Here is an 18025-nt window from a genome sequence, read left to right on the forward strand (position 1 = left end):
AGGGGTGGCCGGCAGGCGCCCGCGTTCAGGCTGACCCCACGTGGACGTGTGCCCTAGCCCTTCATTCCCCGCCTGACCGTGGCTCCGGCGCGGGCCCCATCCCCCACGTGTCCCGGGGCGCGTGCCCCATCTCGTTACCCCGCCCGCACAGCTTGGCTCAGGGCGCGCGCGCTCCAGACCCTCCCTCCGCCCCGCGTGGTCGAGGGCGCGCGGGCCCGGGCCGGGGGTGGGGTCGCCGCGGGCTCGGCCCCCTCCGTTCCCGCGCTCGGGCCCTGCCGGGGCCCAGGAAGTGGCCCTAGGCCGCGGCCCTCGCTCCGCCTCCTCCCTCCCGCGCTTATCACCTGCTGGCCCGGCGCGCGCGGGCGGGGAAGGAGGGCGCGAGGGGGAGCGCGCGGGCGGCCAGGAGCCGGGTCGCCGGAGGTGAAGCGCGGCGAGCATGGCGGCGCGGGGCCGGGGGCTGCCGCTGCTGCTGCTCGCGCTCTCGGTGCTGCTGGCGCTGGGCCCCACCGCCGCGGCGGCCAAGCTCAACATCCCCAAAGTGCTGCTGCCCTTCACGCGGGCCACGCGCGTGAACTTCACGCTGGAGGCCTCGGAGGGCTGCTACCGCTGGTGAGGCGCGCGGCCCACGGCCGGGGGAGGGAGGGCCCTGGGGCCGGGGAGGCCGGAAGGCGGGAGCGCGCTGCAGGTGCGCCGGCGCGGGGAGAGCGCGACCGCGGCTAGCGGGGCTGGTCCGGCGGGGCCTGCGGGCACGCGCGGCTGCCGGGCCGGGGCGGGCGCCGGGTGGGGCGGGGGGCAGGCGGGGTGGCCGGGCGCGCCCCCAGCAGGCCCGCGCGCAGCAGGTGCGCCGGCGCGCGCTCCCCGGGCACCCGGGCGGCGGCCAGGCGGCCAAGGCCGGCCCAAGCGACTGGCCGCGCCGGACTGGGCGGCGTGCGCGCGGGTTGCCGCCACTGCGCATGGCGCCGCCTGGGCCTCCGCGCCGCTCCGGCTGGAAGGGAGCCGGGCCTGGCCCGCAGCTAGCTGTCTGTTTGCGGTTTGTGCGCCAGGAGGGGCCCGAGAGTCGGCCTGACTTGAGCAAGGGCGTCCGATGCTGCGGAGGGCCCCCGGGAAGGCCCTACCAGGGAAAGGGGTCTTCAGGACTTCCCCTGTAGGGAGAGGAATGCACTGGAGCTCCTGGGCCCGGGTCGGGGATGGGGGTCCACGTGGTCTTAACTTCACCTTCTCCAGGACTCCGGGTAGCTGGTGGTCAAGGCCCTGCAAAGCCCTGGTCTGGAGACGCAGGTTTCTTGATTTTGTCTAGTGATGGGGGAGTCATCCCCGGCGCCGGACTGGTGTGGGAATTGGGTTTGTGGAGAAGCCTGAAAGGCATGTGTGGGAAGAATAGTACCCGTTCAACCTCTCTGGGAGGAACATAAACCTTGATTAAAGGTCTTGGGGAGGAAACCCTAGGGACCCATTTTACAGATGAAAAATGAAATGCAAGGAATGATTGGTGATTCACTCCAGGTTGTCCAGGGTGGGGTTAGGCTTTATGCTCAAAACTCAGGCTTTTTTCGACAATTCCCCCCCTGGCTTCCTGGGGGAACTCAGGAATTCTGCATTCATTGTGGGGGATGGGATCTTGGAAACCTCAGAAACTAATGAAATTAGAGCCCTCTGTTCCCATTTTCCTCCTAGACAGAGAGACCTGGCTAGGCCCCTGGCCGGGCGGGGTAATGTGGTCCAGGCCTTCTGTCCAGCAGACTGAGAAGAATGCAGCTTCTACTCTGGTGGTTTGGAGACAGCCCTGGGTGTGACTGAGGCCCCACCCACACCTCACAGCCCCACCTTGCTTGAGATGCAAGGAGGCTCTCTGGCCGCTGGCATCCATGAGACACTTCTGCCTCTCCCTTTCTTGACCTGTTTGATGCCTGGGTCAGCGCTGACGCTTACCAAGGCGTGATCGCTGTTACCGAGAACCAGATGTGTGTGTATGTTTTAAGTCTGTTTGCCTATCAGTCTGCATAGATGCAAGGATGGTCCCCAGAGTTCAGAGGAGCATTCTTCCTCGGTAGTACTACTTGCCGCTATTTATTTTTGGAAAGTCAGCCTCCTGAAATAAGGCCATGCTACGTCAGCCAATTGTATTTTGGGTTTAGTGCATTATGCACCTGGAGGGTCTTGTTCCTGGTTTGGTGTCAAGGCAGAGCTTCGGCTTAAGGTCTCCTGTGTCTCCGACTAGGGCCTTGTCTTGTATCGGAAGATGAGCTGTTAGCCCACACGTTCAGGAGATACGTGATCGTTCTCTGGTGGAAGTTGTCTGTCCTTGATATATGGGCAAGAAGGAGGAAGCCGGTTATTAAAAACAGCCGGCTTCAAATGAACCCCTTCGGATGTATTTGTATGCTACTTCCTTTGAGATTCTATAGCTGTCCTTTTTTTTATTTCCCCTGAAGTAACCTTTTTTTCCCCCAAGTACATTTTCTTTTCTGAGGGAGGCTGGTGGTTTTTAATTTACTTGTATAGTTTCTTAGGAGGAAGGGGGGAAAAAAATTCCTAATCTCTTATGCATCAGAGAAGTGCTAAGTACCTTATAACTTGTTTTGCATCAGATGCATAATTTTTATTGCAAATGTGTGACTGCTTAGCCTAAGTGTCTCCTCAGAGGTGTTTTGTGGTTGTGATTTTCCCCTTAACTTCACAGGAAAATCTCCCATCAATCAAGCACTGAAAATACTTATTTTTAGTAGTGCTGCTCCTACTTGAGTCCTCTGTTGCTTTAGTTTTTGAAGAATCTCCTCTGGAGATTTTTAGAGTTGGCATGCAGACAGGCTGTATAACCACAATTACCTAAACCTGGGAGGAAAATATCCCCTTCATCCAAGAAGTTCATTGTTAAGTCTGAGCTGAAGAACAAAAAATAACTGAAACTCTCCTGGACGGTGGGGGAATTTTTGCTCGATCCTTTGAACTTGGGGCCAGGCTCCGAGTTGACTGAAATCACCACGTGCCTCACCCAGTGGCTCGAGGTTCACTTTCCCTGTTTCTTGATTTTATGGCATCCAATAATTGGACAGTTTTCGGGCCCTACGAGCCATAGAGATCATGTAGTGTAACCTGCCCACATTGTCCTCTGAGCCTCAGAGAAGGAGGGGCTCTGTGTGATGTCACATAAATACAGGTGGCCCCCGACTAACGATGGTTCCACTGACTTTTTCAACTTTACAATGGTGCAAAAGCGATAGGCATTCTGTAGCAACTGTACTTGGAACTTTGAATTTGGATCTTTCCCCAGACTAGCGACATGCAGTACGACACTCTCCCGTGATGCTGGGCAGTGGCAGCTCCAGGCCAACCACGTGATGACAGGATCAGCCACTGATCCCCTCACAACCATCCGGTACTCATACGACTTTCTGTTTATCACTTTCAGCACAGTATCCAGTAAGTTACGTGATACACTCAGCACTTTATTATCAAACAGGATCAAAGGATTCAATCAGCATCCAGCAAATAACACCGAGGCCGCAAGTCCCTGACTGGGGTGGGAATGGGGGCGTCCCTGCGAGCTCCCACACTATCACCACAGATCTTCCTCGACCTGTGATGGCGTTAGGCCCCGATAAGCCCATCCTAAGTTGAAAGTATCATGAGGTCCAAAGTGCCTTTAATACACCAAACATACTGAACACCATAGGGTCATAGCCTGGCCTGTCCTAACTGTGCTGCGAACACTGCCGTGAGCCTGCAGTGGGGCAAAATCCTCCAACACAAAGCCGTTTGGCTGCTGCTGGGGGAAGGCGGCGTTGTGCATCCTCCCGGGTCTCCAGGTGAGGCAGGGCTCTTGGCCAGGGGTGGCTGACCAGAGAAGGCCCTAAGCGTACACCATGAGCTGCTGTGCTGCCCCCGGCTGAGGGGAGATGATCGGCCTCGTAAAGGGCACCCTATAGCCCCCACTAAACTGCTGTGCCCAGAATTCTCCCCCTTTCCTGTTCTGGAAAGTCTCCCCGGGGCACCGTGGAGCTGCCTGGCGTGTTTGCCAGGCTAGGTCCTGAACCAGGGTGCACTTCTCAGCCACGGGTATGAGGATTCTTGGGGAGGCAAATGGGAGCCCTTCTGGCTGTCTGGGTCCCCACGCAGTGGAACTTGTTCTTGGCGTATGTTGTGTCCCGCGCACCGCAGGCCACCCTTGGGAATCCGTGGGCATGAAGGAGCCAACAGCCCCTCTGTCCTTGCTGACCTGTAGCCGCGTGAGGGCCAAGGTCAGCGGCCCCTTCCCGGGGCCTCTGGGCCCGCCCCCAGTGTAAGGGAGCAGCCAGTCCCGTTAGAGCCTGGGGGAAAGTGGGAAAGAAAGGGTGAGGGGAAGGGTTTCCTCTGGCTCTTCCGAAAACCCCTCCACACACTGAGCCACGCTGGAGAGTCGTCCAGCCCGGCCGCCTTCTGCTGAGCTCCCGGTCTCAGCCTACAGGCCCGAGGCTGTCCACATGCTGGCAGCTGGACAGGTGAGGAGGCAGGAGCACCCAGGGGAAACTGGAGGATCAAGCACGAACACTGAAACAGGGTCACAGTGTGTGAGCTTAACCCAAAAAGTGGGTTTAATTCGGCCAGAGGCCCACCCGTCCTCACCGTGGAGAAGCATCCTGCCCAAACGCCCTGCGAGGGGCGGGCGGCAAGCACTGGTCGGCACCACGTATCTCACTGATGAGGGCTGGGGACCCGCTTACCTGGTGATGAAGATTTGTGACTTAGAACTGATCCCGCCCCGTTCCTGGTCCTGGGTCAGGGGGAGTGAGGAAGCAGAGGGCGCGCTGCTTGCCTGGAGCCTGGAGCTGGTTGGGGGAGTGAGATAAGCAGCTAAGGTGAGCGGAATGGCTGCATTTCACGTGGCAGTAAGTCTGTGAAGAACATAATGCAGGGCGCCCTTTCTGAAGCTGACCCGGGACCTGCGCGGGTACGAGCCGGAGGGAGCAGCAGGTGCAAAGGCCCTGAGGAGGGGCCACGCTTGCCGCCGGAAGAGCACAGATGAGGCATGTGTGGTGAGGGGAAGGGCGAGGTTAGAGAGGTTGGCAGGGGCCGGGCCATGCGGGCCCCTGTGGGCTGTGGTTAGGAGACAGGGAGGGGCTTGCCAGGGTCAGGACTTGGGCCATGTTAGCCTGGGACCAATTGGTTCTCAGGGCCTTGCTCTCTGCTCTGCATCCGTCTCGAGGGCCGCCTGCAGCTCGGTTCCTGCAGGGCTGGTGGGGCCTTGCTCAATTCCCTTCAACGACCCACGGAGGGAGGTGCCGGGGAAGTGTGTGTTGACTCGAGTTGACCTGGTGCTGGGTTGTTTTCTTCCTGCTTCCTTTGTGGTCTGCCCTGCCAGCCCCTCTGGGTGGCTTCCTCCCTGCAGGCCCTGCTTCTGCCTCGGAGGGGCTGGAGCCCGCAGGTACAGGGTGGGGGGCTGTGTTTTCCTCTGCCCCTCCCCCCACCTCTGCTCTTTGTACATCTCTCGCTTCTCCTTTCTGGACTCTCGCTTTCTGGCCTGACCCTCGCACGTCCTTGGGTTGCCCTGCCCAGCGCCTGTTCCTGTGTTCTGAGCAGTGGGGAATGGCTCCCCCAAGGTAGTGGGGCCCCAGAGCGCCCAACACGTGGCGTGGGAGCGGCCCTCATGTCACATTGGGAATGGGAAAGAGCTACCCTTCCAAAATGCACTGTCAGTCCTTTAGAGTTCCTCAAAATAAAGGTTTATTTTTGGTGCCAGTATGCTATTTACCTTTTTTGCTTTTTTATAAAATTGTGGTGAGATACACAAATTGTAAAATTAACTGTCTTAATCGCGTGTAGGTGCACAGTTCAGTGGCTTTAAATATGTTCTCATCGTTGTGCTACCATCACCACCCTCTACCTCCAGGGCTTGTCCGTAATCCTCAACTGAAACTCTGTTCCTATCAGACAGGAGCCCCCCACCCCGGCCCCTCCCACGCGGCCCCTGGAAACCACCATTCTGCTTTCCATGACACCTTTGGCTCTTTGCCTGTCTCCTGAGAGCAGGCAGATGGGCCCAGAACCTTTGCAGGCAGCGGTGCCTCCCTTCCCCCACAGTCTAGAAACATTGTTTTGATTCATGTTTTGTTTTTATGGTTACCTGAGATGTATGGCAAATGATATGGGTTTTCCATTTACACTAGTGATATAAGGTTTCCTTTTATTTATTTTTATTTTTTTATTTTTTAAAGATTTTTTAATTTATTTATTTGACAGAGATAGAGACAGCCAGCGAGAGAGGGAACACAAGCAGGGGGAGTGGGAGAGGAAGACGCAGGCTCACAGCGGAGGAGCCCGATGTGGGGCTCGATCCCGCAACGCCGGGATCACGCCGTGAGCCGAAGGCAGACGCTTAACCGCTGTGCCACCCAGGCGCCCCTAGGTTTCCTTTTAAAGTACTTTTTCTTTAGAGAAGAATCAATTTTTTTTAAAAGATTTTTAAATTTATTTATTCGACAGAGATAGAGACAGCCAGCGAGAGAGGGAACACAAGCAGGGGGAGTGGGAGAGGAAGAAGCAGGCTCATAGCGGAGGAGCCTGACGTGGGGCTCGATCCCATAACGCCGGGATCACGCCGTGAGCCGAAGGCAGACGCTTAACCGCTGTGCCACCCAGGCGCCCCTAGGTTTCCTTTTAAAGTACTTTTTCTTTAGAGAAAAATCAATTTTTTTTTAAAGATTTTTAAATTTATTTATTCGACAGAGATAGAGACAGCCAGCGAGAGAGGGAACACAAGCAGGGGAAGTGGGAGAGGAAGAAGCAGGCTCACAGCGGAGGAGCCTGATGTGGGGCTCGATCCCAGAACGCCGGGATCACGCCGTGAGCCGAAGGCAGGCGCTTAACCACTGTGCCACCCAGGCGCCCCTAGAGAAGAATCAACTTAAAAGCAAAAAAAAAAAAAAAATAAGAAAAAGATACAAGGGTTTCCTGGCTGTGACTGGTCCGGGAAGACAGCATGCAGAAAGGGGCCTGAGGTGGGGACGGGTGGGCAGACGAGCAGGCGTCCAGCCGGCTGCCCCGCAGGCCCGAGATGTGCGTCCACAGGCTTCGAATGTTGCAGAGGGGTGTGTGGCAGTGGGAACCAAAATAGCAGAACCAGGTTTTGGTTTTTTTTTTTCTTTTTTCTTTTGCTAATCCCTTTGTATTATTTCCCCCACTTAATCCTAAAAACGAAACAAATGACTACTCACTGGGCAAATGGGGAGCCACAGATTAGGAGCCAGTGTTTGGAAGAGCCACATTCAAAACCAGGTCGTTGACCCCAGAGCCAGCTTGTTTCCGGGGTGCACGTGGAAACGTGCCAGCGCTTCTCAGCCAGTGGTTGGTTTAATAAAGCCAATGACACTTTGCAAAAGCAGTATGAAAGATATAGGTGAGGTAATGATTCAGGAGAGGGTTGAGGCCATCTTCTGCCAGAATCTGGGAGCCCAGGCCCTCCACATGGGCAGCCCCAGGTAGGGGCCAGCGGCCTTCGGCCCTGTTTTGAATAGTTGTGCATTCAGCACAAGGGAGTAGGGCAGTGTCCAGACCAGGAGTCCAGGACCAGGCTGGACTGAGCTGTTTTTCTAGGACTGTGACCTTGGGCTGGTGACTTAATATCCGTGTGGAGATCTCCTCAGGTATCAGATGGTTTTTTTGTATTGTTTTATTTTTCAGTAGGCTCCACACCCAACGTGGAACCCAACACGGGGCCCGAACTCACGACCCCAAGATCAAGACCTGAGCTGAGATCAAGAGTCAGATGCTCAACCAACTGAGCCCCCACCCAGGCGCCCCTCAAATGGGGGTTTTAATACGATGTTTGGAGCAAATGAAACATTTGGGGTGTGTTTTGCTCTGTGCCTGACAGAGAATAAGCACCTAATAAATACAGGGGGTTTTTTGCTTTAAAAAAATACCAATAGTCTGAGAATGACATCAAGCAGTAAGCCTGAAAGAATTCAGGCAGGGGTATTTCTTTTGTCTAGACTCTTCTGACTATATGCAACAGGAAACTCAAGCCGAAATAGTTTAAATAAAACAAAGGACTGTTGCGTTGGCTCCCAGAACTGGAAGCCCTGGCGGAATTTGTTTCCCACTTCTGTCCTGCGGCGGTTTATGCAATTATTAGCAGGACCTCGGTTCTCCGTCCTCGTGTCTCAGCTTTGGCCAGGTGCTCTCCTGGGGTAGCAAGATCACACAGGTCCAGCCGTCCAGCCCCCAGAGTCAAGTCTAGTGGGGCACAGGCTACATCGCCCATTCTGGCTGCCTCACCTGGGTACGTGCTGGGTCTGAACCTCTCTCCAGTCTGGTGAACACAGAGCCCATTGGCCGGACCACAGCCACCTTGCCTCCTAGTGTCTGGAGGAGTGTGAGCACTCTGGAAAAGCTGGGTGCTGTTACTGAAAGAGGCAAGTGGAGGCTGGGCAGCCAAAATCCAACACAGGTCCCCTATGGGAATGACATCCTTGCCTCCTGCTCCATTTAGGACATTTGGTGAAATTAAGTTTACAATTAAAAACCTCCTAAAGAAAATTCCAAGCCCAGATGGCTGTAAATCCTATGAAACATTTAAGGAAGGAGTAGTACATTTTTATATGTATATATATATATAAACTCTCAGGAAAGAGACAAGGAGTGTTTTTTCCTAGGTCATTTTTTATGAGGCCAACATTCCACTGATTGCAAACCAGACAAAAACATTACAAGAAAAAGAAATCCACAGGCCAAAAGCACAAAATTCTTTCACAAAATAATAACAAATCAAACCCAGAAAAATATTAAAAATGGTGATGAGTCATCGTGACCTACTGGGGTAAATCCCAGGAATGCAAGGTTGGTTTAACATTAACAATCAGTGTAATTCACCATATCCATAGAATTAAAAGAAAAGCCATATAACTAATTGTCTCTTTAGGTGCAGAGCATTCAGTGTCCATTGATGATAAAAATCTGTAGCAAACTAGGCATAGGAGAGAATCTATAACCTGATAAAGGGCATCTGCAGGATCTTGTACCAGAGTCTTGTGCTAGCGGCAGTGGGGGCAAGAAATGAACAAGCCACGGGCTCTGTCCTCACACTGTCTGAGGGAAGTTGGACAAGGAAGCGGGTCATTGTTGAGCCATTGCCTTGAGCCACTTGGGCTTGCTGATCCTTTTGTGTTGAATGCTCTTCTCCCAGATATTCAAAGAGCCAACGTCTGCCTCTCCTTCAGAGACGTTTGAGGCTGCGTTCGTGTCGCCCCCTCTGCTAGGCTTCCTCTGACCACCCTACTGAAAATCACGACCTTTCCTATCCCTGCTTTCTGTCTGCCCATAGCCCTATTGTGTAAGATCCTATATTTACTCGTTTTGTTTATTCTTCTTTCCCACTGAGATGTAAGCTCCGTGAAGGTGGGGATTAATGCATGTTTTGTACTTTGGTGTATCCCCAGGGCTTAGAACAGTACCTGGAATATGGCATATGACCCGGTAAATATGGATTCGATGAATGAAAGCACACATACGTGCATGCATGCATTAGGGACCCCAAGGAGGACCAGGGGGGCTGTGGGGGCTGAGAGGAGAGGGGGAGGAGGCTCGGGGATGGGTCCATGGAAGAGCTGCCATTTACTGTGAGCCATGAAGGCTGTGCAGCTGGAGAGCTTGGAACACGGCGTGTGAAATGTCAGGAACAGCAGCAGCAAAGAATTGAAGGTGTCAGAGCTGAGAGTAAGGGGGGGGGGGGAGCGGGCTTCTGAGCAGAGGTTAGACTCCAAGTCCAGTGGCTTGGGATCTTGCCAGTGGTGTGGCCTTGGGCCAGCAACCCTGCCTTGGGCCTAAATCTTTGCTTGTGGTTCTGAGGATATCTGCTGTTGGGGGTGGGGGACCCACGATGAAGTTGTCATGGGGGCCCTGACAATAGGGACCAGGGTCAGGCTTCACTCAGGGAAGGGGATGGACAGGGTGAGGCATCAATGATCACAATATAGAAGGACCTGCATTGCCTTCCTTCCATCCTTCCTTCCTTCATTTATTTTTAAGATTTCATTTTTAAGTAATTTCTCCACCCACATGGGGCTCAAACTCACAACCCCGAGATCAAGAGCCGCACGCTCCGCCATCTGAACCAGCCAGGCGCCGCCGTCTAACTTCCTTTAAAAAGCAAGGTTCTTGTGGTCAGAATTGCACCAAAGACCCCTCATTTGGGAACCTCCTTCTGTTTCCTGAACTTGGGAGCTTACTATGTACAAGGCCCATGATGAGAGCTTTATAGTTTCTATCCCATCTAATCCACCCCAATCCTTTGTGGCAGGAATGATTTTTATTCCATTGTGTAGATGAAGAAACAGAGGCCCAGAGAGGTTAAATCATTTGCTTAAGGTCACACAGCTGGTGAGTGGCAATACCCCGCTATCTTAGGACTTCACCTTGCAGCAAGCAGCCTGCCACAGATGGGAGAACAGAGTGAGGCCTGTTTCCGGCACCAAGTGCTGCTTACCAGACTGCCCCAGGGCCACAGGGAAGCCCTGGGAGCCTGTCCTGGGGGCCCCGGGGAGTGCTGGTGTGGGGGAGGGTGGGGCAGACCTGCTGACCTTCAGATGTGCAAGCTGGAGCACCACGAATCCTTTCTGCGGAGTGGCAGCTAATTTAAACCAGGGGGGGGGGGGAGGGGGAGGGGGGGGGCAGAGGCAGGCTCTTGGGCAGAAAAGCTGCACGAGCCAGGACCTGTTTCTTGGGTGGAACACGATGCTGTATGCAAATGAATTGGGCTGCGGTAGCAGGGACCTGGCTTCCGTGGGTGGCAGGTTACACGGTGGGCATCTCAGCTGTCAGGCCTGCATGCAGACCTGCCTCCCAGGCGTCGTTAGTGCTCGTCTGTCTCCAAGCCCTGCCCCCGCCCCCCACCTCCTTCCTGAGGATCCCCTCGCGCCCTTGCCCGGGCTGCATGCAGCCGCTATATTAGCTCTTGGGGCACGCGGTGCACCGTTCATCCTTTCCTCCGTCCCTCACGGGGGGACCGACCCAACCAGAGAGGGGACTTCCTGGTGTTCGGAGCTGTGGATACTGCTGTGCAACGTACCGTCCTGTGTTTCTGGAAACCTCGAAAATGGCAGCGGATACAGTAGCACCAGAGAGAAGGTGTGGCTGGCGTGGCGAGGCTCAGCCCCTCACTCTCCCTGGACCCCACCACCCCCCGCTGTCAAACTGCGGACGCTTCCTGCCTCTGTCAGGCTCGGGCCTTTTTTATGTACGACCCGTATTGGAATTTACAACTTCCTACAAAATGGCTCACGTTTTTGGATATTGACATTGTCTTCAGTATCAACATCTATGAGTACATGAGTACTCATATATATATTTTTTTCCTCCAATGCTTTAAAATGAAAGAACAATAATCAAAATACATTGAGTCCATTAAAAATAGTTCATCTGTGTAGCCTCTTCAGTGTTGTGTGCGTCCTGCCCTGGGGAACACACTCAAGAAGTGGGAGAAATATCTGACCTGTTGTTGCACAGACCTTGCTGTGATCCCTGGCCCTGCCACTTACAGCTGTGTGGCTTTGGGGAAATTGCTGCACCTCTCTGAGCCTTAGTTTCATTTTCCCAGATAGGCCTGCTGGAGGATAAGTAATCTGATGGTTATAAGTATTCAGCTCTGGGTTTAACACATGGTGGACAGTTGTTATCTTCTACCCTCTCCCTGTATTAGTAAGGATTCTCTGAAGAAACAGGACCGGTGGTATACAATTTTGTTATATATAAAGAGATTTATTATAAGGAATTGGCCCATGTGATTACAGAGGGTCACAAGTTCCAATATCTGCAGGGTGAGTTGGCAAGCTAGAAACCCAGGAAAGCCAATGATATAACTCCCGTCCAAAGGCCGGCAGGCTGCAAACCCAGGAAAAGCTGATATTTCAGTTTGAGTCTGAAGGCAATAAGCCAGTATCCCAATTAAAGGCGGTCAGGCAAGAGAAATTCTTAGTTGCCGGAGGGTCAGCCCTTTTGGGTTATTCGGGCCTTCAACTGATTGGGTGAGGCCCACTGGCATTAGGACAATCTGCTTTACTCAGTCCACTGGTTTAAATGTTAAATCTCATCCAAAAATACCGTTGTGGAAACACCCAGAATAATGTTGCTCAAGTAACTTCTTGGCCCAGTCAAGCTGACACATAAGATTAATTATCATCCTGCCCCAGCACACTTATATATATTTTTAAATTTTTATTTTACTTTTTTTAAAGTTTATTTGAGAGAGAGAACGAGCAGGGAGAGGGAGAGGGAGAAGCAGACTCCCCACTGAGCAGGGGTCCTGACAAGGAGCTCAATCTGAGAACCCTGAGATCATGACCTGAGCTGAAGGCAGACGCTTGACCGACTGAGCCACCCAGGTGCCCCCATATATATATATTTTAAAGTTTTATTTATTTAAGTAATCTCTACACGCACGTGGGACTCAAACTCATGACCCCAAGATCAAGAGTCCCATGCTCTTCCAACTGAGCCAGACAAGTGCCCCATACTTTCAATTTTAATCAAAAAACTGCCCCCGCGGGTCTTAGCGCTAGCCAGATCTGGGGTGCTCCTGCCTGTCATCCCCACTCTTATCTCCTCCAGCACTCCCTGTCTCTGTCTGCCTGGCTCGGTGTGATTAACAACTGTGTCTCAAGAATTACCCGTCCTCCCTCTCTGGAAAAGGCGATTCATGTCTTGCCAGATTCTGGAAGCAGAAACATTCCAGAATTGCATATGTGTGGCCAGTTCTTCCATGCCCAGCCCCGGAAGGAGCCAGCCTGACTCTCCAGGAGCGTGTGTCAGTAGGGTGTTCTGAGCCCATCTGGAGAGCTGTGGGATGCAGACCGCACTTCTATGGAGCCGGGAGGGAACTCCAATAGCAGAAGACACCCAAATTTGGCCTTGGATGGCTTATGTCCCGGCCCTGGCCCTTGGCATGGCCCATAACCAGTCCCCTCTTCTTTCTGAGCCTCAGTTTACTTCCCTGTACAATGAGGGCACAGCAATAGTTCTCTAGGTTATGTCCACTGTCGGGGGGAAATGTTTGTATTTAGAAGTTGACACAGGACAGAGGAGAACAAAGAATAATCTGATGAATACCTATTCTCCTACCCTCAGAATTAGCTGTTGTCAACAATTTCTGTCCTCGTTTCTAGTCTGCGGCCGCTGCCCAGTGTTTTCACCCCCCACCCCCCCAACAGTTTCTAGTTGGAGTTTGAGTCCTGAGGGTACCTGCCCGACAAACACTTGCGAGTGTGGTTTTTCATCTGTATTCCGTTCCGACCTCACCATGACGGGGGGCACATCATTGCTGGAGTCTGTGCTCTTTTGTGCCTCTTAGAAGTCCGGCTGGAGCAGCAGGCCTCAGGATGTCCCAGAAAGAGTCAGGTAACTGAAAAGAGCCCTGCTGCTGGTAACAGAAACACCACCGAGGCCATCGTAAACCGCCCTGTAGGGGGCTGGCCTGAGCCCCTCCAGGCTCAGACGCGGCATCCCGGAGCCCAGAGAGAATTCATGGGCCACAGGAGTGGGCGGGGGATGTGGCCCACACCCTGGCCGTCCGCCACACCTGCTCATGTTTCTCAGCACTTTGGCATTTCTGATGAGGTGCTTTCTGGCCCGCCCAGCTGCCCCGGGAGGAGGGAGTGTGGCTCCCATTGCCCCCGCTTAGCCGAGGCAAGCAGGTGCAGGGACTGGAGGCAGCCTCCCCTGTGCGGGATCCTGCTGTCTTCTGGCTGGGACACGGGGACAGCCTGCACGCTGCAGGCCCCAGAGTGGGCTGGGCGCCTCCTTCCGGGCAGCTGCGTTGTCTTATCTGGAGGCTGCACTTAGCGCCCTTGTATCAGCCCCAAGTGCGAAGAGGGGGAACTTTCTCAAGAGGTGCTAAGAGCACTCAGTGCCCGCCCACTCCCAGGCCGGTCCTTGGCAGGGCTTAGAAGATAGCCCCGGGACACGTGGTGCACGGAGAGTAGCGTCTGCCAGCCTGGCTGTCCCCCTGCAGACCGGTCCTCAGAGCTGGTGGTCCTCTGCTCGGGTGGCAGTGAGAGCCTGCAGGGCAGCCGGGCCGTCTGTTGGCATGATGGCATCTGGGATATGTTGGGTTACATCATAGGTATAGTTAAGATGAATTTGCCTATTACTTTATTTTTATTTTTTAAATTTATTTATTATAGAGAGAGCGCACAAGTGGTGGGGAGGGGCAGAGGGAGAGGGAGAAGGAGACTCCCCACTGAGCAGGGAGCCCGATGCCCAACGCGGGGCTCGATCCCAGGACCCTGGTATCACGACCTGAGCCGAAGGCAGATGCTTAACCGACAGAACCACCCAGTTGTCCCTATTACTTTAAAAATATGGCTTTTTAATAGGAACTTAAAAAAATAGGGATGGCTTGGTGGAGCGCAGGACTTTTAGGGCGGTGAAGCTGCTCGGTGTGAGGTTATGGACAGTGGGTACACGTCCTCATACGCAGATGGTACGACCCTGAGAATGAAGCCCCGCATACACTGGAGGCTCTGGGCGATAGTGATGTGTCAGTGTGGGTTCCCAGTTGTCACAAGTGTGCCCTCCCTTGAGGCATGTTGACAACAGGGAAAGGCAGTGTGTGTTGGGGGTGGGGAGAGATTATGGGAGCTCTCCGTACTTAGCACTCGATTTTGTGCAAACTTAAAACTGTTCTTTTTTTTTTTTTTAGATTTTTATTTATTTATTTGAGAGAGAGAGAGAGAGAGCACAAGAGGGGAGAGGGGCAGAGGGAGAAGCAGACTCCCCACTGAGTAGGGAGCCCGACATGGGACTCGATCCCAGGACTCCAGGATCATGGCCCTACCCAAAGGCAGCCGCCCAACCATCGGAGCCACCCAGGCGCCCCAAAATTGATCTAAACAATAGTCTATTAAATTCATTTCACCTGTTACTTTTGTTCACAAGGTGGTTAAAATCACATAAATAATGTGATCTGCCATACTTCTCTTGGACAGGGCTGCTTTCAGGCCCGCCTCTGGACTTAACCTGGCCTGGAGTGAGGGGTGCGGCGTCTCCAGCCAGGCACTGAGGCTGCCGGGGAAGGGCTGGGGGATGCGGGGTAGAGAATCTCCGGCCTCTCCAGCTTCACGTGGGCTAGCTCCGTTCTTCTCCATCTCAGAGGAGCTCGCTGCTGTGAGGCAGCGGGAGGAGAGGTGGCTGTCCCTGTTTCCTTCTCGAGGGGACTGAGATTCAGAGAGTGGGGAGGTGTTTTCAGCCCTGACCGGGAGCCCTGAGGTCTGGCCCCCAGGGGCCATTGAACAAGACATAGACCACACTTCCTCAAACGTAGAAGCAGGAAATCTGAACTGTCTTTTGAGGCAGACTTTATTTTTTACAGCAGTTTCAACTTCACAGAAATCGAGCCAAAATTACAGAGATTTCCCATACCGTGTCCCCTGCCACTGTCCCCACCGTCAACATGCATTGCAGTCGGTGCACCTACATCCACACATCATTGTCACCCAAAGTCCATAGCTTCCATCATGGCTCATACTCGGCGTCGTACGTTCTGTGGGCTTGGACAATGTGTGACGACTTGGTCACCATATAATATACAGAATAGTTTCATGCCCTAAAAATCCTCTGCCCGTTTATCCATCCCTCCCTTGTCCTTTTTTTTTTTTTTAATTTTAGATTGTGGAATAATTTTAGATTTACAGAAAAGGTGCAGAGATAATACAGAGATCTCCTTATACCCTTTACCCAGCTTCCCTAAAGTTCACGGGTTCCACAACCAGGGATGTTGGTCTAGACTGTTTGCACGTCTCAGTTTTCCCGGGGAAGTTCTTCTGTTCCTGGATCCTGTCTGGGATCCCACATTGTCTTTCCTTGTCCTGCTTCCTTAGTCTCTTCTGATCTGTGTGAGTTTTCTAATTTTCTTGTTTCCACACTCCGTTCTGTGTGTGTACACGTGTGTGTGTGTGTGCGCGCGTGCATGTGGTTTAACGGCCTTTGAAAACTGTCTTAGAGGGGCGCCTGGGTGGCTTAGTCGGTTAAGCATTTGCCTTCAGCTCAGGTCATGATCCCAGAGTCCTGGGATCGAGTCCCCCATCGGGCTCCTTGCTCAGCGGGGAGCCTGCTTCTCCCTCTGCTCCCCTCCATGCTCGTGCTCGCTCTCTGTCATGCTCTCTCTCTCAAATAAATAAAATCTTTAAAAAAGAAAGAAAGAAACAAAAGGAGAAAAGAAGACTATCTTAGAGTCGCAGAGCTGCTAGCAGCTCAGTGGGGTGCATCCCCAGCCTGCCGTGAGGCTCGCTGCCGCAGGCGCCTCCTCTCACCTTCTTGCCCGGGTGCGTGTCCCTGCCCCACTTCATCGTCTTTCCTTCGTCGCTGACATGCTCTTCTCTCAGAAGAAATCCCTCTATGGGGAGACCACAGTGCATTTCCTCGGGCTTGGGGCTCCTTCCGTGACGGCGGGGGAGCTGTATGCTCCGGTACTTTCAGTGGAGGTGTCGCTCCATCTCCGGGCGCACCGCCAGCTGCCCAGCGTGGGTCTGTGATGTGTGTGCCAGGCCGGCGTCCTTAGGTGTGTGTGGCGGTGCTGCCGTGCCTACCTGGCCCCGGGAGAGACGCTCGGTGACAAGCCGGAAGACTTGGAGATGTCTTTTGGCTGCGTTTCACACCATTTTTAACACCAGGCATTTTTTTAAATAAGTTTCTTTCTGAGTACCCCAGATCGATGGTGTTCCAGGGAGGTTCAGCCAGGGGCTGGGAAGGAAGCAAAGACGGGCAGTGCCTGCTGTGTCCAGGGCACTGCGGAGTGCAGCCCCTAGCAGGGAGTGCTGGACACTCTGCACAGGGGACACCCCTTCCCTGGGTCCTGGGTTACACGGTAAGCCCCCCCCGCCGAGGGCAACACCTTGTTTCTGCTTGTAGAGTGTGCGGCGGATTAGATGGGGGACTTGCTTAAGATCCCCTGCTGGGTGCTTGCTCTCAGAGTGCATCTAAGCTCTTTGCCTGTGGCCTCCAGTGCCTCCCAGACCCCAGCTCCTGCCATCTCCTTTAAGGACTTTCCCCCCCAGTGTTATTGAGCTATAATTGACGTATAACATAGTATTAGTTTAAGGTGCGCAGCATAATGGGTTGATACATGTATCTGTTGCAGAATGACCATGGTAAGTCTAGTTACCATCCATCACTATACATAGTAACAGTTCTTCTCTTGTGTGGACAACTTTTTAGATCTCTTTCCTTAGCAAAGTTCAAATACGTAGTACAGTAGTGCTGACTATAGTAAGCATGCTGTACCTTACATCACCAGGAGTTATTGAATTTACAACCAGAAATTTGTGTCTTTTGATCCCCTTCGCTGATTTCCTTCATCCCCCACCTCCGGCAGCCACCAGCCTGTTCTGTTTCTATGAGTTTGGTTGCTTTTTGAGTCCACGTGTAAGTGAGATCACACAATGTTTGTCTTCCTCTGATTTGGTTCACTGAGCATAACACCCTGAAGGTCCATCCATGTTGTTGCAAGTGACAGGATTTCCTTCTCTTTTTATGGCTGAGTAGTATTCCACTGTGTGTGTGTGTGTGTGTGTGTATGTGTGTGTGTATGTGTGTGTATGTGTGTGTGTGCGTGTGTGTGCGTGTGTGTGCATGTGTGTGTGTATGTGTGTATGTGTGTGTGTATGTGTGTATGTGTGTGTGTGCGTGTGTATGTGTGTGTATGTGTGTATGTGTGTGTATGTGTGCGTGTGTGTGTGTGCGTGTGTGTGTGTGTGTGTATGTGTGTGTGTGTGCGTGTGTGTGTGTGTGTATTCCACGTTTGCTTTATCCATTTGACCATCGATGGACACTTAGGTTGTTTCCATATCTTGGCTATTGTGAATAATGCTGCAATAAACATGGGAGTACAGATATCTTTTCAAGTTAGTGATTTCATTTAGTTTGGATATATTCCCAGAAGTGGAATTGCATCATATGGTAGTTCTATTTTTGATTTCTTTTTTGAGGAACCTCCATACTGTGTTCCACAGTGACTGCACCAATTTGCATTCCCACCCACAGTGCATGAGGGTTCCCTTTT

General features: G+C 53.1%; 1 protein-coding gene across 1 annotated transcript in view; it reads left to right on the top strand.

Annotated features, from left to right (window-relative positions):
* The first annotated feature begins 408 nt into the window (after nucleotides 1-408).
* NUP210 (nucleoporin 210) overlaps nucleotides 409-18025 on the top strand; it is a 103098-nt gene continuing 85481 nt past the window's right edge. Inside the window, exon 1 of the mRNA XM_026501447.4 lies at nucleotides 409-609. Within this exon, the coding sequence (XP_026357232.3) occupies nucleotides 437-609 (173 nt within the window). The 5' untranslated portion in view covers nucleotides 409-436. The remainder of the gene's footprint in view (nucleotides 610-18025) is intronic.

This window comes from Ursus arctos, unplaced genomic scaffold (genome assembly GCF_023065955.2).
Source record: "Ursus arctos isolate Adak ecotype North America unplaced genomic scaffold, UrsArc2.0 scaffold_14, whole genome shotgun sequence".
Classification (NCBI taxonomy): Eukaryota; Metazoa; Chordata; class Mammalia; order Carnivora; family Ursidae; genus Ursus; species Ursus arctos.